General features: G+C 38.2%; 2 protein-coding genes across 4 annotated transcripts in view; one reads left to right on the top strand and one right to left on the bottom strand.

Annotated features, from left to right (window-relative positions):
- The window catches only part of LOC133523759 (adenylate cyclase type 2-like), a 302,517-nt gene that overhangs the window by 201,023 nt on the left and 74,820 nt on the right, over positions 1-26,674 (bottom strand). For all 3 annotated transcript variants that reach the window (XM_061859471.1, XM_061859470.1, XM_061859473.1), the window contains exon 2: positions 18,394-18,539. In XM_061859471.1, the coding sequence (XP_061715455.1) occupies positions 18,394-18,539 (146 nt within the window). The remainder of the gene's footprint in view (positions 1-18,393; positions 18,540-26,674) is intronic.
- The window catches only part of LOC133523760 (pre-mRNA-splicing factor ATP-dependent RNA helicase PRP16), a 454,093-nt gene that overhangs the window by 174,913 nt on the left and 252,506 nt on the right, over positions 1-26,674 (top strand). The gene's annotated exons all lie outside the window — the stretch shown is intronic.

Here is a 26,674-nt window from a genome sequence, read left to right on the forward strand (position 1 = left end):
AAAAAATTAAATAATAAGAATAAAAAGGCATTAACTGTCGCAAAAAAAATGTCGAAACAGCACTTGTTACACTAAATATAATCAACTCTCAGATGTCGAAATTTATTTTACAGTACATATGGTGCTACTTTACCACACTAGTGCGATAATTAGCACATTACGTAACTATGTCCAAATTTTAAAGGGCCATATGTACTATAAAATGTGGCACAATACATGTGCGAATAGGTAAATCGCAACTCTTGTCGATTTAAAACACTCCCTTCGGTCGTGTTTTAATTTATCGCCACTCATTGCAAATTTCCTATTTTTCGCAAGTGCATCGTAATGTATTATTATGTACTCAAGATCAATAGTATGTATAATAAAAGAAAATACTAGAGTTATAAACATAGTTATGTTTAGTTTAATTGTGATCTCCATAATAGCGCTGATGAATGCAGACCTTCAGAATAATGTCAAAACAACACTTTTTACACAAAATATAATCAACTGACAAGTGTCGAAATTGATTTCCAACCAATGAAAATGATCTATTATACATATAATAGTATTTTGTGTCGAAAATAAGTTGAGTTTTATAAAGACAGTTTCGAGAATTTTAAGACCTAATTATGTACCTTTGCACACAATAAATATTTTGCCTAGATATCAGAATTAAAAAAAAACAGTTCTATAATATTCCTAAAAACACTGCTTTTAGGCCCCTATAGGCAGAGGCCCGGGCCCCGCTGGGGCCTCACACGCCGCGCTTCTTATGGCATTGATTTCGATTTCACTAGCAGCCATTTAACCGACAAATACGAATACTGGAAGAAAAGAGTCCATTACTCAACACTTTGTTTATGCGCATACTCGAAATGGCCCTTGTTAATTTTAAGCATATCACAAATGTACGTGCGACCGTAAAATCAAATAAGAATCATACTTGTGTCAACAGTTAAGCCTCTGTAATAAATATTTCTGTTACATAGTTACCTAGACTAAAAAATAGAGCCATATTTCTAGATAGCAGCCATGTTGGTTATTAGTTCTAGACACCCAACAGTCAGAACAAATAACGTACCTAGATGTTAATGTCAGTTGACAGATGTTCAATATTAAGTGTCAATATTTTTGTTATTTTGGTCAAAGATCCATTAAGAGTGGGCTTCTAAATAAATAATACGCTATTTTTTTGTTTATTGGAAAAACAACAGAAGTATGCGACAGGATAATAGGTTACATTGTTATACATATATTATTGAGATGAACACTTACTTCCTCAAACGCTCTCAGTATAACATATTTAACTAAAAGGTATGTTTACATACAAGTTTACCGAGTCTTGTAGACCATGCATAAGCAGTAATAAATCATTTTTTTTTTTATGTAAGCTTTTATCCTGAACTGTCGTTAAACGTGAAAGACTATAATGGCGAGCTCAAACTGAATGAGATTGCATTGCTTTATCACAGAGGACAGTAGATGTTCTTACCGTTTTTGGCCAGTTGAAATTAGAATCAATACTATATAATATAAAAAATGTATTTTTTAACTTCTTAAGCTTTATGTTAGCCTCTCTGGCTCTTAGTTTCACAAATGGGAGGAATCTAAAGTTTCTAGAGACTTCTTAAAAATGTAAACTAAAAACATATTTATCTACATTGTTTAAACTTAATTAAAACCCAATTGAAGTTCAAATAATGCAATTGCATTGTTCCGATCTAAAGAAACACGCTGAGAACAGCTAGGTGTTTACGTCGCGTCGTAGCATGAGTAATATTCGTAGCAGGCGCCGAGGATATCGTAGCAAAGCTTTAAACTGAGGTGATTTTAACGGCCCGATTTGAAGAATGATTAAGACACGTTTAAGATCTTGGAAAGATCTTTAAAAGATCGATAACTAAAGGACATGTCAAAATTGACGTTTATTTCGTTTCCGCTGTGATCCCAATCCGATCTATCTACGATATTTCTAACGTCAATGTGACATTGGTTGCCCGAATCGAGGTGCTTCTGTCAGTTATACGACATACAAACGATATCTAAATGAGAACTTACCTTTTTTACTTATCGTTATCGTATCACATTCTTCGAATCAGGCCTTAAGTTTAAGTTTTTATGATACAGGTCAAATATTAAGTCTAAATACGATATGATCGGATGTGTCAATGTCAAACGCAAAGTTTCTTAAAACAAAAACGTCAGTTTTGTATTTAGACCTAATATTTGACGTATCTTAAAGTTCGAATCGGACCGTAAGTCAGCATACATCAATGATTCGAAAAAGCAATTGCCTTTTCGACGGCGATATTTAACAACACGAGTAAAGAATTTTACAGTACAAATGGTGCTACTTTTCCGTACTAGTGCGTAAATTAGCACATTATGTAACTACGTCGAAAATTTTAAGGGTCATATGTACTGTAAGACGTTGTACGATACATGTGCGAATAGGTAATTCGCACTTGTATCGTAAATAACTATTTCACCACACCCTCGAAAAGGCTCTCTTTATTCATCAGAAATTGATGAGAGGTTTGCATTTTATCCTCAAGAGTCGAACGGCCTCCTAGCGTAGTCGATAGTAACCCTGCCTGCGAAGCAGGAGGTCCCGGGTACAAATCCTGGTACGGGCATTTATTTACTGGTGCGTTTATCACAGATATTTGTTCCTTAGTTATGGATGTTTTCTATGTATTTATATTTATTATATCGTCTAGTACCCACAACACAAGCCTTATTGAGCTTACCATGGGACAAGGTCGATTTGTGTAAAAATGTCCCATAAATCTAGGTGTTCGCGCCCTTTTTCATTCATTATCATTCATATTCATCCATCTCGCTCGCTTTTCTTTCATACTATCTACTCTATTCAACCTCATTTTTATTCTCATATCACCCGCCTTTTTGCCGACCTACTTAAACGCAAAACAAAGAAGCTAAAAATTTAAATACATGTCAATTGTTGGACAACGTCAATGAAGTGAAAAATCAATATACTTTTTTTCCTGATAATATGAATAAAATAATACGATGAAATAATTATAATAAACGAGAGTGATAAACGTGAGTGTGAAGGAGTAAGGAGAGAGAAGAACGAACCAAAAATTAAATACGGCGGCCGCCGTTAACAAATCGGAATCTATACCCAGGTACGGTCGGCCTCATAATTAACATCTTTTTAATTTTATTCTCATTTTTAGTTTTCTCATAGCCATAGTCCCTCTGTATTTCTTGGACTGCGCTTTTCCTCTGGTCCTTCGGCATTCCTCGCGTTAACATTTCTGGTCTTCGAACCGGATTCTCTTTTCTTTTCCCTCTTCTCTCCTCATACATTCATTGCTAATCGTTCTCCTCCCGCACCGCACCGCCCTTATAAATATTACCTAAATTATTCTATATTAATCGCTCCCGCAGTTTAGGTATTTATTTATATGAGTATTACTATTCGCCGCGCCGCCCTTATAAATTAATTACCTAAATATAATTTCTTAATCGCACCCGCAATTTAGGTATACGTTTATAAGAGTTAATCCTTATTCATAGGAACATAAATTGTTTTACCGCATAAATAAAATTAAACTACTTAACCCGTCTCCTGCATTATGGCGAAAGATACAAGAAATATCGAAAGCGTCGACAGCGCGTATTATGAAGACGAGCTGTCGATGCTTGAAGCAAAACGCAATATCTTCTTTGAACTCGTCCAGGGTATTTACAAAAAATCGCTAGTTGTCGATACCGATTTAGCCAGTCGCGAGAGTTTCCTTGATGCTGCTGACACTATCGACGAACTCCGATCAGAGTTCAAAGAGGTGGTTAATGAGTATAATCGTACGTTGCTAAGAGCTAGGGCGGCTGCTGTCCCTAATTATCAGCCGATTATAGCCTTCGAAGATTTGTACTGCCGCATCAGGAGAGTGGTTAAGCGGCTGCAACCAGCCGCACCGCCGGCCTCTTCGCTGCCTTCTATAGTGGAGAGAGCCAGACCTTCTTTGCCAACGATGGAACTGGTAGCGTTCGATGGAGATATACGTAACTGGCCGCTTTTCTACGCTAGTTTTAAATCCAGAGTGCACGAAAATCTGTCGCTTACTGATGAAGAGAAGCTCTTCTATCTTATTGGGAAATTGTCACCAAAAGCTCAAGCCGTCATCGCGGGTATAACTCCGAGCGCTGAAAACTATCAGCTTATCATCGATAGTCTAATTGACAGATTTCAAGACAAGCGCACTCTTGCCTCGACCTACATGGATCAAATGCTCAATTTAAAGATTAATGGTCCCGCTTCCTCGTCTAATTTTCAAACATTCATCGATAAGTTTGTCACAGCTGCGAATGCGCTTAAGTCGCTTAAGCTCGATGATTTATGCGATTTCATGCTCCTTCATATGGCATTAAAGAAGCTAGACCAGGAAACTCTTCGAGCATTCGAAATGTTACACCGAGATACGAAATTGCCTACCTTCCGCAATTTGACAGATTTTATGAAGAGTCAGTTTAGGATTTATCAAAATGTGCAACCAAGCACCGTCGTCGTCTCCGCCGCAGCAAATCCATCGCGCGAAAAAGGTGTTAAGTCGTCTCAGCCGCGTAGTGCCGCACCAAAACTACAAAGTTATGTTGCTTGCGCGAGCACTACTAAATGTATTTGTGACAATATTGTTCATGAACATTTATTTAAATGTCCGTCCCTCAACAGTTTAACGCCTTCCGAACGCTTCAAACGCGCTAAAGAGCTTAAGGCATGTGTTAACTGCCTAAGTATCAAACACCGCACCCGCGAGTGCAATTCCGAGGTGAAATGTCGAGTTTGTCATCAAAAGCATCATACTCTGTTGCATTTTGACAAAGACAAGGATGAAAGAGCTACGACGTCTGATGTGTCAAGTGTATCTGCGAGCGCCGTAGCTAAGTCGTCTTCACCGCCGCCGGAAAGCACATCTTGTAACACGTCTATCGTGACTCAAGCACTAGCGGCCTCTAACAATAAGATGTCAAAACAAAACTCAACATCTTCGTGTGATACGGTATTGCTGTCCACCGCAAAGGTTATCGTCCGCGATAATAAGGGTGGCACGCAAGTCGTCAAATGTTTACTTGACACCGCGTCACAAAGTAACTTCATTACTGAGGAGTGTTGTAAGCGCTTAGGTTTGAATTTTGATAAAAAGCCAAGCGCTGTATTTGGCATTGGAAAAACTAAAAAAATTGTTAAGGGTAACGCAGATATTAAAATATTTTCGCGATTCGACGAAAACGTCAACTTTGACGTTTCGAGTTTTGTGGTCGATCGCATCACCGACGATTTGCCATCAGTGCCGGTGGACATGTCAACCCTCACACATGTTCATGGCCTCCCTTTGGCTGACGACACGTTGGATACGCCCGTCGCAATTGATGTACTGGTGGGTGCAACTATATTTCCACATTTGTTACTGCCGCACATTGTTAAAAGCGATGTGGACTATCTGCCACCGGCTATTCAGACAGTATTGGGGTATATTTTAATGGGTTCGGTCCCTGCTTTACAGTCACCGCGTAAATATACTTCGGCATGTTGTACTTCTGTTCAAGACTCCACAGACAACCTTCTCAAAAGGTTTTGGGAACTTGAGGAAATATCCGCTCCGCCCGCTCAAAGTCAAGATGACCTTGAATGCGAGGATTATTTTCGCGCCACCACTACGCGCGACGCTAGTGGTAGATATACTGTCGCATTGCCTTTCCGAGATGACGTGTTCAAGCTCGGAGAGTCGCATTCTGCTGCTAAGAGGCGCTTTCTTTGCCTTGAAAGAAAGCTAGAGTCATCGAGTGTGTTACGTGCCGCCTATGACGATATCATTCGTGAATACGTCAGTAAGGGTTACATATCGGAGGTAACTATCTCCATGAAGGCCTCTCCAGCTGTCGCATACATAATTCCTCACCATGCTGTCATACGCGAGGACAAATCAACGACCAAAGTGCGCATGGTCCTGGATTCGAGTAGCAAGACAAGCACAGGTCTGTCGCTGAATGACGTTTTGCACTCAGGGTCCAATCTTCAAGGGGATTTGTTTTCAATCCTTCTGAACTTTCGCTTATTCAAAATAGCGCTTTCGGCCGATTGTCGCCAAATGTTTTTACAAATTGGTGTTCGCGAAGCGGAACGCAAGTTTCAACGAATCTTATATAGATTCCGCCCGGCAGATCCCATTACCACATACGAATTTAATCGCGTGTGTTTTGGTATGAAGTCGAGTCCCTATCACGCGCTCCGCGTCGTCCGTCAGCTAATTGCAGACGACGGGCATAAGTACCCAACGGCAGCGGCGATCGCGTCCTCTTGTACATACATGGATGACGTATGCTTTAGCATTATGTCAGATGACTCGCAGCAGCAGGATGAGTCTGTTGCTATCGCCGCGGCTAAGGAGCTGATTGATTTATTCAAATGCGGTCAATTTGATCTTGTGAAATGGACCTGCAATTCAGACGCCGTGCTACGCGAAATACCTGCTTCGCATCGGGCTTCCGTAGACATTGAAATCGACCCAGGGGTCTCCCAAAAGGTCCTTGGCTTATGTTGGAATAAATCTGGTGATTACTTTCATTTCAAGGTGACAGAGCCAGACTCAACGTGCACTAAAAGGACGATCTTGTCCGCAGTGGCACGTCTATGGGATAACGTGGGCTTAGTAGCTCCAGTTGTCTTATACGCAAAACTCCTCATCCAGGAGCTTTGGTTGATCAAATGCGACTGGGATGAGACTCCCCCACCCCATATTGTGGATTTATGGGAACGATTCTGTTCGGAGTTGCCAAAGCTCAATGGAATCCAAATACCGCGCCATCTTGGAGTAGCACAGGGTTGTACTATAAACCTTTTAGGCTTCGGTGATGCATCCGAGCGTGCATATGGAGGCGTCGTATACCTTCAGGTTCTAAAGGGAGACGAAGTGGCAGTTCGGCTGGTGTGTTCCAAGTCGAAGGTCTGTCCCCTTAAAACAGTCTCCGTCGCGAGATTGGAACTGTGTGCTGCGGTCCTCCTGGCAAAGCTCATGCGGAAGGTGCAAGATAACTTCGAACCTCGTTATAACATTAACGAGGTCTACGCGTTTACAGACTCGAAAGTTGCTCTCTGCTGGATTCAGTCATCCCCCCACCGCTGGCAAACGTTTGTTGCCAACCGGGTAGTTAAGATTATCGAAGCTATTCCGGCCAACTGCTTCCATCATGTGGCGGGCTTAGAAAATCCCGCGGATTGCTTGTCCCGTGGCCTGACGCCTTCTAAGCTCGTGGACCATCCTTTGTGGTTCACGGGACCGGCTTGGGCTTCCAAGCATCCATCGGAATGGCCTTTAAGGGAGCTCGATCGAGAGTCCATCGGTGAAGTGCCGGAGCTTAAGCCTCTTGCACACGCTGCAACTACGGATGTGTCAGAGTCACCACTTTATTCACTCGCTCAGCGAATATCGTCGTGGTCTCGATTATTGCGCATCGTGGTATACGTGTACCGCATTCTTAAACCGAAACCGCGCTTCTCAGCACTTTCCCGAAATGACCTAGAGTTCGCTGAGGGTAAAATTATTTCATCGTTGCAAAGTGAACACTTTAGCGACGACATTGATAAAATAAAGAGCAAAAGGTATTGCTCACCTGCCTTGCAAAAGCTTAAACCATTCTTAGATAAAGACGGGCTGATTCGTGTTGGAGGCAGGCTGTCAAATGCTGACATGAAATATTCGCAGAAACACCCAATTGTGCTTCCACGACGTGATCATGTAGTCAATATGATCGTCGACTATTTCCACAGAAAACATTTGCACGCTGGTCCTGAGTCATTAATGACTATACTTAGGCTTCAGTATTGGATACTGTCGGCTCGTCGTGTCATTCGCGACCGCGTTGCCAAATGCAACACGTGTTTCAGAGCGAATCCACAATCGTCTCTCCCGCTCATGGCAGACCTACCGAGCTGTCGCGTGAATCAAGTGAATAAACCGTTTACACATACGGGGTGTGATTATGCAGGTCCCTTGCAGTACACTCCTACTCGAGGCAGAGGAGTCAAGAGTCGCAAGGCTTGGTTATGCATTTTCACTTGCCTCACGACGCGCTGCCTTCATATCGAGATAGCGACGGAATTGAGTACCGCCAATTTTTTGGCTGCTTTAAAGCGCTTCTTGGCGCGGCGTGGCCCCGTACAATGCATATATTCGGACAATGGGACTAATTTTACCGGTGCCAACTCTTACATGCGTGACCTCTACAAGTTTTTAGACGGTCATCGTCCACATTTGGAGATGGAGCTCGCGGAGAACCGCATTGATTGGAAGTTCATTCCTCCCGCTTCTCCACACTTCGGAGGCGCATGGGAAAGCATGGTGAAAATAGTAAAAAATCACCTTTTCAAGGTAATCGGTACGCAAATACTGTCATATGAGGAGCTTCTGACTACGCTTGCGCAGATAGAGGCTCTTGTAAATTCGCGACCACTGACAGCTCTGAGTAGTGATCCCGCTGAGCCTTCAGCTCTCACCCCGGCTCATTTCCTCAACACTGCTCCGCTGTTGTCCTTACCTGCTCCATTGGTCGAGTCAGGTAATTTGCGTGACCGACATGCACTTCTGGATAAGATAGTGCAGTCCTTCTGGCAACGTTGGCGTGCAGAATATCTGCATCAGTTGCAGTCTCGAGCTAAATGGACCACGCCATCAGTTCCTATCGTAACTGGTACAGTGGTTGTCATAAAAGTAGATAATGCGCCGCCATTTTCATGGCCTTTAGGCGTCGTAGAGGCAGTACATCCTTCGAAGGACGGCTCAACCCGCGTTGTCACTGTCAGGACAAATAAAGGAAGTTTCGTCCGTCCTGTCGTGCGATTATGCCCTCTGCCTAACCAATAATTAATAGGAGTATACTTCGTTAGAATAATACTTTTTCTTTAGTTCATTATTTCGCTATATTATTGTGAATGTTCGTTTAATTTGATGATAAGGGTTATTATTTATTATATTTAGTTTTTCTTTCCTTTAAAGGAACCCTTTAAGGTCGGGGGGAAATGTTCGCGCCCTTTTTCATTCATTATCATTCATATTCATCCATCTCGCTCGCTTTTCTTTCATACTATCTACTCTATTCAACCTCATTTTTATTCTCATATCACCCGCCTTTTTGCCGACCTACTTAAACGCAAAACAAAGAAGCTAAAAATTTAAATACATGTCAATTGTTGGACAACGTCAATGAAGTGAAAAATCAATATACTTTTTTTCCTGATAATATGAATAAAATAATACGATGAAATAATTATAATAAACGAGAGTGATAAACGTGAGTGTGAAGGAGTAAGGAGAGAGAAGAACGAACCAAAAATTAAATACGGCGGCCGCCGTTAACAAATCGGAATCTATACCCAGGTACGGTCGGCCTCATAATTAACATCTTTTTAATTTTATTCTCATTTTTAGTTTTCTCATAGCCATAGTCCCTCTGTATTTCTTGGACTGCGCTTTTCCTCTGGTCCTTCGGCATTCCTCGCGTTAACACTAGGGCTGCCATCTCGAATTTCGCCAAACCCGGACAAAGATTAAAAAAACCCGGACATTTGGAGTAAATCGCATTTTTTCCCCGGACGAGTCCGAAAATAATATTTTTAAAAAACAAGACCTTTAATTTTATAATATATATAATGCCAAGACGGATGGCAGCCCTACATAAATCCCATAATGTTTAAAGGTTTAATAAGAATCTTTATTTCTCATAAGATATAAAATTATTTATTATTATTTTCCTAATTCATTTCGGGTCTTACCTTTAGTTTTTTACAATATGAATATGAAAGTAAATTAAAAAAAAAAACACTTAAAACAATATAAACATATTATAAAAAACAGAGCCCAAGCTGCCGGTGGTCAGGGCCGCGGGGAGGGGAACCGGCGTACTATACGCACCGTGTCCAAAATGGCCTTATACAAGCAAAATAAGATTTAATTACATTTGTACTTTTCTACCTTCAGACACAAAGCAATGCTAAAACTAATTAGTAGATACTAATTAACAGAAAGCTATGGAATAGCATAACACGAGTTGAATCTACTAATTAATTAGTGCATTCCGATATTTCTGACGTTTGTCTGTCAGCATCGCTGCTGCGTTTAATAGGTACTGAATTCGATGCTAGAAATTGCAATATTATTGGGTCAAAATGATTCATTGTCTTGTTTTTGACTACACTGTCACGCTTATATTTAGTCTTCTATTAAATAAATTAAAAAAATCGAGTGCTATTGCATGTCTTTCTAGCTGTAAAATATATTTTACACGAAAAAAAACTATATTTCGTCTCATATTAAAACATCCACTCCATCACATTTTTGGGGACAAAATACAAGACAACGACAATAATTTGGACCCTATTAACCGACTTAATTTTTTTTTTTTCAATAATTACAAGTTTTAGTCATTATTGTGTTCGTGCGCCACGAATTTATTTCTCAAATGTTACTTCTTTAAAAAAAAATCAGAAATTGTTGCTAGTGTCATAAAAGCGCTGGTGGCCTAGCGGTAAGAGCGTGCGACTTGCAATCCGGAGGTCGCGGGTTGAAACCCCGGCTCGTACCAATGATTTTTCGGAACTTATGTACGAAATGTTATTTGATATTTACCAGTCGCTTTTCGGTGAAGGAAAACATCGTGAGGAAACCGGACTAATCCCAACAAGGCCTAGTTTTACCCTCTGGGTTGTAAGGTCAGATGGCAGTCGCTTTCGTAAAAACTAGTGCCTACGCCAAGTCTTGGGATTAGTTGTCAAAGCGGACCCCAGGCTCCCTTGAGCCGTGGCAATATGCCGGGACAACGCTAGGAAGAAAGAAAGATACTAGTGTCATAAAAATCTATCCAATCCAATCCATCCCATCCAATGGCAATCCATTTGTTTACTCTATTCGCAGGTGGGCTGATGATCTAGGTTTTTATTTAACTACGGGTAAAATAAAAATCTAGGTCATCAACTATCAATTACGTATACGTTTATTAAAACAAAAGACGTAATATTTCAAAAGTCATAAAAAACAATTTTCAATTAGAAAGAGCAATAACATCAGATTGCGACAGCTTTATAATTAAAGAAGCAATGAAAACATGGACGCGACAGGAATTCCAATATCTCCCTACGACCATCCTACGGCTCTGGGCGGTGGAGCTACCAGACTAAATGATTTTGAGCACAACGCAGATACGCCATAGTACTGAGCTTTGGCAGCACAGGTGTCACTTTTTATTTGGAAGGGGATACCCTTTCGTATGTAGCGGTAGCACTGAAAGGGTAACCCCTTTCTAGAGCTACGTAAAATGAACGGTTAATCAATTCAAAGGGAAAGCAAATTGTTGGGGCTATTCGATAAACGGCTAAGCCAGCCATGGATTTTTTCTAGGAAGGACTGGACGGGTCCCTGCAGTATAAAATTATTATTAAATGGAAATAAAAAAAGCCACGGTAATCATAAGATAATGCCTCAAAAATGCCTTACATAATTTTGAAAAAGGGCTGATAATCTTTTTTTTTATATATATCAATAGGCATTGACAGTAACTATAAAAAGCTCGTATCTCGTAACTTACATTGCGGGCCAAATTATTTTGTACGGTCAATATTTTAATTGTTGCTAAGCAAAAGTTATTTCAGTATACTTCTCAGATCTTATGCTAACGACCATTCAAAGCTGTTTGCCCGATATTATTAAATTAAATGTACACACTATATGTTATTAAACATATTTATATAAAGATGAAGTGTGCTGTATAATTAATTCTAAACGCCTAGTCTCCTTATCTCAAAAAATCTTTTTAATTTAAGATTAGTAGTTAAGCTAGAAAAATGCATGTTTTTTTGGTATGAAATAAACAGATTAAATTTTAATTTTTTTTTTTTTTTTATGTTACGTAAATACTAGAAGAGATCCCTCTTAGGGATGAGTTCGCCTTTGTACTTCGCAATTATTTTCTATCTGATGTAATCAATATTTATTTGCCTCGTACGATATAGTGTTTACTTACTTACTTAAATAATCATGACCAGTTTAATTTCATTTAAGCATATCGTTTTAAAATAAAAGCGTAACTTAATTTGTATGGGAGCTGCTTGTATGTAACTATGTATGACCTTCGAATTACGAACGGAGCGGCCATCACTGGTTCTTGTCTACTTAACCCTTTTGCTGACAGAATAGAGTTAAGCGTCGTTAAGCCCAACAGTACACCGCCTGCCGACGTACTGTCAGCGAACACGAATGAACGTCAGCGAACTGTCCAACTCGGGTGCCGTTATGGCCCTTTCAGTTGCCCACTCGAGCCGTTCATTAACCGCATTAGGGTCAAATGCCATGGCTCCTGGCAACTTTATCCGATTACTGCAGCCCCCATAGCCTGCGAGCAGGTAGGTCAGACTATTCAGTTTCACTCGCAGTCGCTTTTTTTATTAATTGTTGCGTGTTTCAGTCGTCGTACGGTTCCTAGAAATTTTAGGTTATCCTTACTGGGAATCACTGTTGATTTCACTAGTTTTTTTTTTCAGAATTATGAAACACATTTTTGGCTACTTGTATTGGAAGTTACTAACGTAATGAATAATCGAAAATAGTAGGAATAACCAAAAATACTGCGAATACTAAGAACACATAATTTTTCATCAAAACGCTATACTTTGTTACATGGGACTTAGACCTATTTAAAAAAATCATCAGTTTTTTTAGATTGCCTTAATTATTTTAGGTTACTTGTTTGTTGATGATTTTATTTTAATATTGCTTAATTAGAACTTCTTAGTTTTCAGATGCCTCTCCAACTATTAAAATCAGCATCGCATATTTCGGTTTGTCCTTGCAACCCGATTACGGTTCCTTTCATAAAAAACGTAAAATGTAGGTTACAAATAATGTCCATGTCCCTCGTGTCATAAAACAAATCAATTAACATTTCAGTTGGTTTTGACGTTTCCGTGGAACACACGACAAAAACATACTCGCATAAATATGTTAATAGACTGCTAGTGCTATCATTATACGTAGTTCCCAGGAAAAAGTATACAGCTGCACAGTAGTAATCCTAATCCATTCTTAGATATTAGCCACGAGTTTCTTTAAGTCTATACCTAATCTTTCCTTACCCAAATATTTCCATAATTGCAAGGGCTCATATCTGTCATGACAGACAATTTAATCTAATGCCCTCTCGCCCAGTACACAGTAACAGGATTAGGTCTAAGGTCAGGCTGCAGATCGTGTTAAGTCTCCGTCCCACACAATTATGGTTGATGAGATTACTCCCGAAGTATCATGCTTTTGGCAGATAGTGCAGAATAGTTACTAGGTAATATTACACGCGGTTCTAGTGCATTGACTTGAAGACTGCAAATAGGACTAAGACTTGAGAGTTAGAGAGTTGTATAAAAATGCATCCGTGCCTATTCAAATAAGGAGAAGTGCGATTACTAACTTCGCATTAAAAAAAGCGGCCAAGTGCGAGTCGGACTCGCCCATGAAGGGTTCCGTACCATTTATGACGTATTAAAAAAACTACTTACTAGATCTCGTTCAAACCACTTTTCGGTGGAAGTTTGCATGGTAATGTATATCATATATTTTTGTTAGATTTTTCATTCTGTTATTTTAGAAGTTACAGGGGGGGGGGGACACACATTTTTCCACTTTGGAAGTGTCTCTCGCGCAAACTATTCAGTTTAGAAAAAAATGATATTAGAAACCTACATATCATTTTTGAAGACCTATCCATAGATACCCCACACGTATGGGTTTGAGCATTTTTTTTTATGACGTATTAAAAAAAAAACTACTTACTAGATCTCGTTCAAACCAATTTTCGGTGGAAGTTAGTAAGCAGTCTCCGTAGCCTATGTACGCTTGCAACTCCAGACGGGTTACATGCGCGTTACCAACCCTAACACTCTACACCGCCTCGTTGAGCTCTGGCAAGACCAGTCTGGCTCGGGTTCGCAAGTATTATTTTAGAAATAGGTAGTGATAAATTGACTTCTTGCTACTTCTGTAGCTTGTCTTCGATCAGGTGTTGTCATTCTCTTTGGTTGTTGTTTAGTTCATCATCATCATTTTATTATATACAATATTTATAATCTCAACGTCTGTTGGCGACTGGCCGGCGGCCTCTTTTATACTCCTATTTCAAATATTTATACTTCTAGTTTGTTATTCCATGTCATATGTTTCAGTCTGCCATTGTCACTGATAGAAACTGTAATTATATTTGTCGTGTCGATATTTATTAAAACAATTAACTTTCTAATACGTGTATTCATCATTAAACATCATACAGTCGACCGTTAGCTATCAACGTCTATATTAAGCCCAGGTCATTGTTTTAAATTATTTTAAGATGGATTTGTTTTAAGACAGTTGAATAATGAAAAACCGACCGGTTTTGCTGATCTGAAATGGTATGTTCTCTCTGACCACACTGGTTTAGTGGCGTTTATTTAGTTAACATGAGGCTTAGGTCCGGAAAGCTCTTAATGAAGTTTAATACCTAAGCAGCCTAAAGCTCCCCGCTGAAACGTGCGTCTAAATTCTCGGATTATAAATTCTGTAACTAATTACAGCATCTAGCTAACTACGTCAATTATTACGTTCTAACCCATGGAGTGGCCTTTTCACTTTGAAAATCTTGTTCTAATTTGTTATTGATTCGTATCAATACTCGTGTATTGTATGTATGTATGTATGTATGTCACTTTATTGCACATAAACAGGTTAACATAAAACAAACAAAAAAAAAATAAAAAAAATGTTATGTACAAAGGCAAACTTATCCCTAAAAGGGATCTCTTCCAGCTAACCTTTGATAGAATGCGAAAGGATGAAATACTAACAGGTGTAAGACAAACCAATATTAACAGTAGCAATATGAGAATTTTCGATACATATAAAAGTAGGACGAGAGCGATCAATAATAATAAAATAAAATAAAAAGTAGACAACCCGTAGTAAGAATACGCAAACTATAACATATACATAAGTATTCATTATTGTTGAAATTAAATTCGTTACGAAGTGCCTATCTATTATTATAAAAATTAAATCAATCTTATCTATTTAAAAAAATAAATGGAGCCTTTGAATTGATAACTTGTCCACTTAGTTACATCGCCTTGAAAGCGAATTTATTGGCTAATCAGATAGTTTAGTTATTTAATAACTTAGTTAAGATTTAGCTTGAATTTTTTTGGTGGAGCACTGAAAATCAACGGTCTTGCTGAGTCTCGTCCATTTTAATACACAAATATTCTGTCTGATTTTTGTATAGAGTCTGTTCGGAAAGAGAAGAGTCGTGGAATGTATTGGGCCCCATACATTCCACGACTCATCTCTTTTCGCACAGACTCTAGTACTTGCACTTCCTTTTGACCACAAAAGGAAGTGGAAGAGCAAACATACCAATGTTGGTAAATAAATATCTTTTTATTTATTCATTTATTTATTGCTTGAAACGCAATCACACTCGCCCCAAAACATATAATATGTATAAAGCAGGTATGAGTGAGATGCGCGGACAAGTTACAGAGTCTATGCGGAAAGAGAAGAGTCGTGGAATGTTTGGGACTCAATACATTCCACAACTCTTCTATTTCCGAATTACGGGTTAGCCATATTTGATTTACACGAAGCTTGATTTTGTTTGATCTTTTACGTGTAAAATATATATTTAAAAGAATAAAATAAATTCAGTGTTAACTTAAAACATAACTCATGTTTTATGTTAACTTAAAACATAACTCATGTTTTATGTTAACTAAACATTACATGGCGCAGCCGGTAGGATGTGTGTAGTTAGATAATTCGTGTAAATCGTCTTGTCACTAATTTGCAATGCATATAATCTGTAATCTTCAACATTTATTTGACCAGAAAGGTCACCGTTACTTCTTGGTCTCGAAAAATTGTAATGAAGATAACTGCTAGTACAGCCCGCGTAGCCAATATGCCAATCGTTAACGCTCCGTAGCGTACGAAACACAACTGTCACTGTCGCACTAATATGGAAGAGTGATAAAGAGAGATGACTACGATATGCTACGGAGCGTTAACAATTCACACGTTGGCTACGCGGCCTGATAACGCTGCTACGAATTGCTACGGTAAAGCGCGTATCAAAATTGCAAGTTTTATGCAATTTACATGGCCGGTAGGCAACTGGATAAAAAAACTGCTTTTGAAATTAGATAATGCTGCTTATTTATAAAGTTAAAATTCTACTTTAGATCGGGTCAAATCGCTGCCACCGCAGCGGATGCGCGAAAACCCGGCGTTAATCATCTGAGTCAGAAAGCAACCAATTTCTAAAGTGACGCCGTGGCGACCAAGCAGACGTACGTTAAGTACTTTATTGATAAGCCAGCTTGAGGTACGATTGATGCAATTTTAATCGGTGCACTAACGTTTTTAGTTCAAAACTGCCTAATCGAAGTAATCGAATCGAGTAATCGATAATAAGGAAACGATAAATCGGTAGTGCCAAAAAGTCTATCTATCGCGTTTGTCAATCGCTTTAATCAGGGCAATAAATTATGATCAATCGCGACTGTCAATCTTGCGTTCTTGACAAGAGCTATTCATCATCACAAATAGATAATGTATATACGGTTGAGTTTCACATAAATCTTTACACGCCAACCTTCCAAAAATATATTAAACTAGAGCGCGTAACGATCTCGCAGGCAAATTTTCTGCGTAGATACCTACTGAGATACTGGGAGTTTTGATAAATTTAGCTGCGCGTTCAACTCGCTTTCATCTTTCCCACAAAGCACCAGTGTGATAAGGTCACGCTGCTGTAAGGCATTATCTATGATGCGATTCAAAGCCTTAATTTTTTTTAATGAATATTTGTATGGTCAAGGGCTAGCTTAGCTCAAAAGCAAAATTTACACTCTTTTATCTCCCTTACCTTTTTGTTATGTGCTTCCTTAGTCCTTTAACCCCTTGACCGCCAAAGACGTCAGCTACGGCCCAGCCTAATATCAACCTTCATGCGTTCCAACAAGGTTCATAATAACGCGCCGTTGAAAGGGTTAAACGCTTATTAATTTACCTAATTACGAAACTCTGCATGCTAAAGCTCATGCAAACTTCCCCTAAGTGATGTTTATTAACTGTAAACTAGTGTAGATTAAATTCGTTAGAGACGCGGCTTGCGGCTTTTGAAATTAGCTTGAAACAATATGGTGATGCCGTGGTGGGTGTATGATGGTAAAATATATATTCACATAATTATAATGTAACATACCTAATTAATACGTTCACGGTGAAAAGGGAACGAATTTGTAGTTTAATAAACCTATTTTGTTAGTAGCAGTACCTACCTATAATAAACAAAACTATACTCATCCGGTTATAATAGGTACTATCATAAGAAAAAACTAGTAAGTATGCTTCGCACTAACTATGTTCCACTGACAAGCCGACTGCTACTGTTCGAGTCAACCCAAAGTATATTTTCGAGTGTACAGTCAAGTTCACAATCATCTTTACAAGTCAACGTTACAAAAATATATTACACGCCACTAAGACACTGACTATAATAGGGTCCACTGATTAACAGCCCGCCGGACGGTATCGATCTGTCAGTTAGAACAAAAAGTTGACAGTTCCAAACAAATGACAGGCCGATTAGGTCGTGACGGCGAAATCTTTGCGCGCCCTCGGTAATTCGCTGCGCGCTCGCCTCGCTTTCAACTTTTTCGTAAATCGCCAGCAGGTATAATAATACTCTCAGTCATGAGGAAACGAAGAAGTATTTGCTTGCGAAATATTCTACTTACTAACTACGGATTCTATAATACGAAATACTTTTTAATTAAATAAAGAGCTTCCCAGAAATAAACTCCATGTTAATAACTATGGTTACACTGGATTTTTCGTTTGAATGTATCACTTAACGCGGGGACAAAAATATCGCACTATACATAGGTTTTATCTTCGACAGGCCAGATAACATTATATATGTTTAACGTCATAAAAATCAAAGTATCTTTACTAACATAGGAATGAAGATGAGCGTCATATAAAGCGTGGACGCAAATAACTCATTTCTGGATTTACAACTTTTATAAGTTATTAGTTTATGTGACTGCCACATAATGATTATAATGAAAGACATTAAAATACGTGTGGGAATATAAAACGAATGAAGTAAGTATCATTAAAAGATCACATGAGTGTGTCAATACAGTTACATACGCTATTTTATCTACACGCATATTATAAGCCTATGATATGTTTAGGAATGCATGTTACGACCGGCATTGCTGCATCGTTCCTCTACCGGGCATATCAGGTGGCGTCTCCAATTATATGATGAATATACCACAAAAATAACTGCAACTTTACTTACATCGGCATGTAGTATGCATACAGCACACAGCAACATAAGCGTAAATAAGAGCGTCACGCAGAGCGCGGACACGAAGAGCGCATGTTTCAACCGCACGCAGTACCGGCGGTATAGCGCCTCGAGTTCAAGCTCTGTGCCCTCCTCTTCTGTGGACAATGAAAAACAACTTTAATAAGTTTTTGGCCAAAAACATTTTTTTTTCCTTTATCTCTGACTGCACTTTTCTTTCCACAGGCAACTTATACTCATCGAGACAATTCTAAAAACCCCAAACAAATAAAACAACGCAACCTGTTGTTTTATCATAGAGTACCTATGGTCATCTCCTGTCCCCATCATCATATCAGCTCAATGGTACCATGATATTGCATATATGTAAGTCGAGTGTTACATATGTATGCAAATTTTCAGCTACATCGGAAACCGGGAAGTGGGTCAAACTTAACTTGCAAGATTTGACCCGTACAAACATTGCAAGTTCAATAAAAGCTTGTAAAAACAAACTACTTTTAAAACATTTATCAGGAACCCGATTCAATTTTAACAACTTGCTATGGAACTTTTGATCTTATTTTGATATGACCTTGAAAATCGCTCACCCTGATGGGTGCATACAAAATGAAGTTATAAAGTCGGGCGTGAGATGAGTGTCATTTTTTCCCTACAGATGGCGTCAAATTAAATCACACAAAACTTTAAATTATTGTTTTGCTGCTATCCTATCTTCAAATTCTCCAATTAACTAAGTGTTCAGACACCTCGTTAATATTTAGAGACACTTCCCAAAGTTAATATTAATTTGAGTAAGTACGTATACGTATCAGTCGAGGTCGAGGGTAAAACAATTAAGATCGAATTTGATTGAAAGCAGTTTATCATAGTAAATATCAAGGCGTTGTAGTTATAGAGCAAGATCCCAGAGCCGCCAGACATTACATATTTTCTCATGAATAAAATGTGTGGGATATAATATAGTGTTAGTATGTACTTTTAATGTCTGCATACTTGCTATATCGGCCCGACGGCTATTTGTCCGGTACAAGGTGCTAAAGTTAGGTCAAAATATTACTAACTTTTCTTAAATTCTCATAGCTGTTTTTTATGTATGTTTTAGAAAATATTGTTAAAATTTTATAATTAACATTGCCAGACCATTTCCGTCGGCGATAACTAGTACCAGATGCTTTAAAACTGTCAAAAAAATATCGTTACTTTACTTATATTCTCACTCTTGATTTCTATATATGATACTCAGGGAACTATTACAAACCATTTTGTAAGTAGCCAGACCAATTGCAGGGGCCCAACCATCCCCCAGACCCACATAAAGTTTACAAATATAAACGTTATGTGGGTCTGGGGGATGGTTGGGCCCCTGCAATTGGTCTGGCTACTTACAAAATGGTTTGTAATAGTTCCCTGAGTATCATACCGACGTATATAAAAAAAGAGTTAATTTAATAGCATGACTAAATAATAATAAAAAAACAGAAAATACATCCCTAAAATGGGAGTAATATCAGCTGTTACTGCTTATGCCCTTAAGCGCCACTTGCACCATCCCACTAACCCGAGGTTAACCGGTTAAACCGTTAACGCACTGTCAAATTGTACTGGTAACCATAGTAACTCCAGGTTTAACCGGTTAACCCGGGTTAGTGATTGGTATACATTTATTAGCAAGTGTGACGAAACAGATAAAAAACAACTAAAATATCAGTATGCCCTTCTGATAATTCTGCGCTACAAGGTTTTTCTCAAAAGTCATTGTACAGCTTCTTAAAGTACTCAAATTTTATATGTGTGTTGTTGTAAAATTGCATGGACACATTATGAATGGAATCCATTAATAAAGTAGCCATGCACCTTTTTTTAAATATTTATTTAAAAAAAAGGCCTTCATCATGCACTTTTGCAGCTGGGTGTACAGTCACCTGTAATAATATTTTCACAACAAAGCACGCAAAAATATATAAAAGGGCCCACTGATTAACAGTCAGCCGGAAGGTATCAGCCTGTCAGTTGTTCAGAACTGTCAACTTTTTGTTCTAACTGACAGGCAGAATCGTAACAGCCATTTTTGCGTGCTCCATTGTGAAAAATGTGCAATACATTTAATTTTATGCAGATGACTACGATATAATATGTACTGTACCTTATACAGTTTATATGAACCCTCATGACAATGTGTATTCTAACCACACAGCGACTAATTATAATGTACAACGCTACTAACATTTGTTTCGAACAAACAACACCTGGCATCCACGAACACAATACCAAAACGTTATAACCACCACAATACTTATACTGAGTTACGACTTTTGTAAACTATATGAACGTATCCAGAAGACGAACGAGATATGCGCCATTGAAATGCGATGGTGATATGTCGTTTGACGTAGAGAAATATAGAAGGAAACACCAAACTTTGCAAGTTTCATAAATTCAAAGCAATTCACGTATCTATTTTCTCGAGTCAGAGGTGTTATGTAGTATTAGAACCGGTGTAGCTTTATTTGACGTTCATAAGCGCATTGTAATACGAGTATGCCTACTTGAATAATAATATATCTTTATCTTTATCTCATCGATTGTACTTAAAAACAATGAAAATGGGCCACAAGGCTTGACTTGTTGTGGCATCTGATACTTTTTCTAAATTACAAGTTCAGTTTTACCTAATGGAAAGTCATGACGGGGCTTAAGATGAAGCGCCTATATTAGTAGCCTTACCACGACTGTCTTACCAGTGTCAAACCAACATATTCGCTAACGTATGTGTAACTCACTATCTATACATCTCGCTCGCACTTATATGCCAGTACGAGTGAGATACATAGAAAGTAAGTTATACGCTAGCGAGTCGTGGTTACCTTTATTAGAAAACTAAAAGAGCTACTGATTTCTAAAAATTATTACTCCTTATAATTTTTTAAATTATAAGTTTTAAAAATATAGTTAATGTATATAAAATAATATTCGATTACATAGTGCCTTTCTCCATATTTGCTGCGCCCAACAGGGTACATAATGTGAGAACATAGAATTAAGATTACCACCTGTATTTAACCATTATGTGCAATAAATGTATTGAGTATTGAGTATTGGGTAAAAATCGTTTCGTAATGCACATTTAAGTAATGATTTTGTTGTCTGTATATGTTTTGTGATCGTCCCGTTAGGTAATTAATGAATTTCGTGGTCTCGTGCAAAACGTTGCGAGTTTTCTTTTCTTCAAATTGTCAAATATCACGTGACTGTGTGGAAAGGCATATTACTTCGATGACAACTTTATGTACCTATGTATGTAGGTATTGTTCTGGCTCGAAATCGCTCTGGTGTAAATGACACATGTTCCTTTATTCCTAGTTGCAAAGTGTATTATTAGACTGTCAAAACCACAGAACGATCTAATAAATCATCAAGTGGCTTTTGGCGTTATTCATAAACGTCTGTCAAATATAACAAACCGTTGATCAGTGTTGGCCGAACGTTAATTGCAATTGACCATTATCCATTACAAATTGAACCATAAACCGTAACGGACGGTTACAGTTTACGGTTCAATTTTGAATGGTGTTCGGTCAATGGCATTTACATTTCGGCCAACACTGCCGTTGATTATCGTTTGTCTAGGGAGTGCTCGCGGTTTTTTTTTAGGTACAAACTAACAAACAGTACCGGAACCGAGAATTCCCGGTTCTGGCCATACAAACTTAGTACTAGGAGCATTCACTACGTTTGCCCCTATGCGTCATTTTGTTAAAACGAGACAAGATTTAATTAATGGGTAGCAAAGTTTTATGAAAATTATGAATAAGGCCCGGTAGTGGTAGCAGTTGGCGTGCGTTTAGCTTGCGGTTACATGCATTGTTCGCCAGTGGGGTAATAAATAATACTTACAAGGAAAGGTACCTAACTGTCCGGTTCCGATTTGATTTATATTTATATATGTTATAGAGTAGTCTAAAATAACAGGCACGTATTTTTTTTTAGCTGCCCAAACTCGACCTATTGGGAGAAATTGTCCTCCAAAGTACTAAAAATTACTAAATCTTCTAACTCCTATAGAAAGTGGTGCTCAAGCAACTTGCTAGTTAATGGCTGGTTTGAGTATATGTTTGAAAGCAGCAAAAAATAATGAGCACGTGTTTTGTTATATCGGCTAAAACCCATTTTTTTCTAAAAAAATCGACATTCGAAGTTTTATAATATCTTATCGCTAATAAAGTTACACATAAAGATGGGTGTTTTTTTAGGAAAACTTGAGTTTAAGCAGATATAACAAAACACGTGTACATTATTTTTTCCTGTTCTCAAACATATACTCAAACAAGCCATTAACTAGCAAGTTGCTTGAGCATCACTTTCTATAGGAGTTAGAAGATTTAGTGACTTTTTAGTACTTTGGAGGACAATTTCTCCCAATAGGTTGAGTTTGGGCAGCTAAAAAAAAATACGTGTCCGTTATTTTAGACTACTCTATAACATATATAAATATAAATCAAATCGGAACCGGACAGTTGGGTACCTTTCCTTGTTAGTAGATATCAAAGTAAAAAAAAAAAATATAAATATACAGTTAAAAGTATAAAATAAGAGCTCTAAATCAGCAGATATTTCGACCCTCAGCGCCCTACAAGGGCCCTCAGCCTAAGGACCTACACAATGCCGAGGGCCTACATTGTCTCTTATAATGGATTCCTTGATAGGCCCTGGGCTTGACCTGTCACTAATTGAGAGAATGTAAACCTTGTAGATTACGTTGTTAGGAAGATTGAGGATTTGTCTGAACCAACTATTACTTGCTTCCAAAAATAGCCTTCCAAAACATTTACAAGATTTATACCTAACCAATACTAAATATAGAAAAAATACTTGTATATGAATTTATTTTACAAAGAATAACATGTAACATGTGTACAATATTATAACATACCTAAATAATGTATTAGTCCGAACTCTGGCTGTAAACAAGCCATTTTTGGCTTAGCAGTTAAGAAACATGAAACTCTGCGATTAATTTAATGTTTAGAACTTTAATAAATAATAAAAAATAGCAAGTATACAGTCCTAAAAAAATCAAAATTTCTAACTTGACTTTGCAGGTTTATATTATTTATTTAAACTTTATTGCACAAACAGAGAAAAATGTACAAATGGCGGTCTTAATGCCAAAAGACATTCTCTACCAGTCAACCATTATTTTACAGATTTTTTTTTAAATCGACTACAGAATTGATTGACAACTAATTTTAATGCTAAGTGGAACATGGCGTATTCTGATATTATTCTGATTTCTCAGCCTTAAATGTCACTTTTGACACTGACGGATCAGAGTCATAACTAATCCAGATCTAATTCATAACCTGTTATTAAAATCAGTATAACAGCAACCTGTAAGGTTGGCTACATCGCTATGGAAATAAAGGACATGGTAAACATACAGTGTTTCTTAACCTAGACGTAGGTTTTAGGGCTATAAAACTATTCTGAAATATTTTTTTATTTAGTCTTAACTATTTTTTATAATTTTGCGAGCGGCACTGTATTCTGTACATCATAGTCACTTGGGACAGTTGTGACGTCACGTCATTGAATGTGACGTTTTGAGTTAAAATAAAGTAGTGATACATTGCTTGCTGAATTACTTTATATGGAAAAATAAAAGTTGTCTGTTTTTTATAAAACCTATGAAAATGTGTTCATTAAAGCCTTAACTAACTACACTTTGTATATAAATATAGGTACCTAATGTATCAAGCCTAATAATAATTCAATTCGTTTCCAGGGCAGCTTGTGGTGAGCTGTTGGGGAGTAACGACCCCACGGACCCGAGTATTCCCGAGAGTCGGTCAGGGTCTCCGTCTCCGGCGTGTCTTCGTCGGTCGGAGTGGACCCAAGGGGACCCGCAGGACTCTTACCTCTGGCTTGCCTTCATTAGCCGTCCAGAGAGGAGTCGTTAGAGCTAAATGCTCCAGGGGTGGAAGTGAAAACTTGCATAAGACGCGAGTTGGCACAGTGGCTGTTATCAGCCTCTGGGTAGAAAGCGGCGTACACCTCTCGACACCCGTGAGCCGCTCACACCGGTGTTGCTCCTGGTCGTCTTCACGACGGCATTTTCAGGGGCCCATCTAGTGGGCGGCGAGTCACCGCCTGCCTCGATAACTAGTGAAAACATTGTTACGGCAGGTGTCCGGACGTCTTTGCAATAACCCAGTCTCATTGTCCTCCCAAACTTCAATCCATAGACCGTAATACTGTTCACTTTACTACAATAGTCCCAATGCCTGTTGCGACCGGTTCTTGGGTGTCTATTGTTGCGCACGTGAACGGGTTCCAGCAGGCGTTCTACATGACATTAAAGCTCTCCAAGAGGCCTCTACGTGTTGGATCTATATCCCCACGCAAGCCTATCAAAAGACCGGGATTTATAGGCCCGTGAAATCCAAGAAGATTCAATTAGTTTCTATTGTTAATTTGATGATTGTGGAGAAGCTTTAAACAATTAAGAAGATCGCTATAATTTCTCTTAGTTCGTTATCCGTGGTCTAATCCATAATAATACTATTAAAATTAGCCTTTCTTTAGACGAAATAAGGTCTATTTTCAATTGTCATGTTCAATTTGTATAAATCTTGCAATCACCTAGTAGAAAGGCTTTCTAAAGCGAGAAGGCTTAAAAAGTTTTCGGCTTAGTTGGCTACTTATTAGACTGACAAGTCGTATTTTCAGTGAGACAAAGTCCCATCTCACTATGAGCAACGCCTTTCTTACAACCTTGTTACATTAAAAGTGCAAAGTAATTTAAATTCTGGTTGAATCTGTTTGTCTTTGATAGCATTGAACAAACTCACGGTTATCTGTATCTGTTTGCATTAGTTACATTTTGATGAGAGTTTGATTAAAGCCTAGGCAATTATCTAAAGTGGATTAGTGAAACTTCACCACCTAACCTTTGAACCTACATACAACCTGGCTAAGTAAGGTCTACCTAGCTCTCTCTAGAGCGCAATAGAGATATGTCCATCTCCAGGCGGGTGTTGTGTCTGACCGAATCCAATGAAAGTTGGTTTAAAGTTGTATTTATGCAATAAATATTAGAAATTTTGATTTCGCCATGACATCGGAAGCCCCTCAAAAATCGTTTTTCTTTGATTTTTGAGATAGGTAATTATACTTACGTACCTATAATAAACAATAGTTTGGTGTCTTTAAACAATTGTATAATGACATAATATGTTTTTTTTAATATATTGTGTTTAAAGTCGAATATCGGAGCAATTTCAATTTTGAACACGATATTTTAATTTCTTTGGTTGTTTATAAACACGTATGGCGTTATTCATACCTATCAACTGCACAAACCTATCAATTCTTTTGCCAATATCGGCCACATTAGGGTCATTCTAATCTCATTCCCCTGGCTATACCTATTCGCAAATTCCCAATTCCCAGGATATTCCGCTTAGCTGTTTTGGTTGTAGATGGAACTTATCACGAGTTACACAGTCACCAAAAATGAGATGCTTATAAAGAGGAATTTCCGAGGAATTTGCGAATAGGTATGGCCAGGAAAATGATATTTTTGTAGAATGACCCTTTGAGATTATGATTGTTATTAACAGACAATAATTTGGTAAGATTTCATTTAGACGCATTGTAAGTTCTAGAAATCACGAGATCTACTCTACAGTAACCTCAAGTTGAGACAATATTCGATAATTACTCAAAATTCAACATTGGGCAAGGGCTCATTCATAAGTCAATACAACGTTTACAATGACCTCGTATAGTGACATGAAAAATACATAGCAACATTATAAATACAACAGCCAAATCCTGGTTTAACATAACATGAAATTAAAAGGTCCCCAATATCAGAGTAGAGTACTAATAGAGTATAATAAGATTTGGAGGACAAGGACTCCATGAATATACTAGGAGCTGGTTCAAAGAAGGTAGACATTGATGAGGGTCTTAGTTAAGTGATAAATTGATAATGGTTTTAAGCCAACATAAAAACGTAGAAAATTTGTTGGGTCGTTTCTACCCAAGCGAAATAAGACATAGCTAACATCAAGTAACTTTTGAGTTTGACAAGAGGTTGGCTGTTTAAAATTAAGTAATTCAGTAAGTATATATTTATTTTTAAGGATGACTCACGCTAGACTCTAACGCTCACGCTAGTCATCCTTAAAGATGACTCACGCTAGATACTAACGCAAACGCTAGTCATCCTTAAGGATGACTCACGCTAGACTCTAACGTTTACGCT

Source organism: Cydia pomonella, chromosome 12, assembly GCF_033807575.1.
Source record: "Cydia pomonella isolate Wapato2018A chromosome 12, ilCydPomo1, whole genome shotgun sequence".
Taxonomy (NCBI): domain Eukaryota; kingdom Metazoa; phylum Arthropoda; class Insecta; order Lepidoptera; family Tortricidae; genus Cydia; species Cydia pomonella.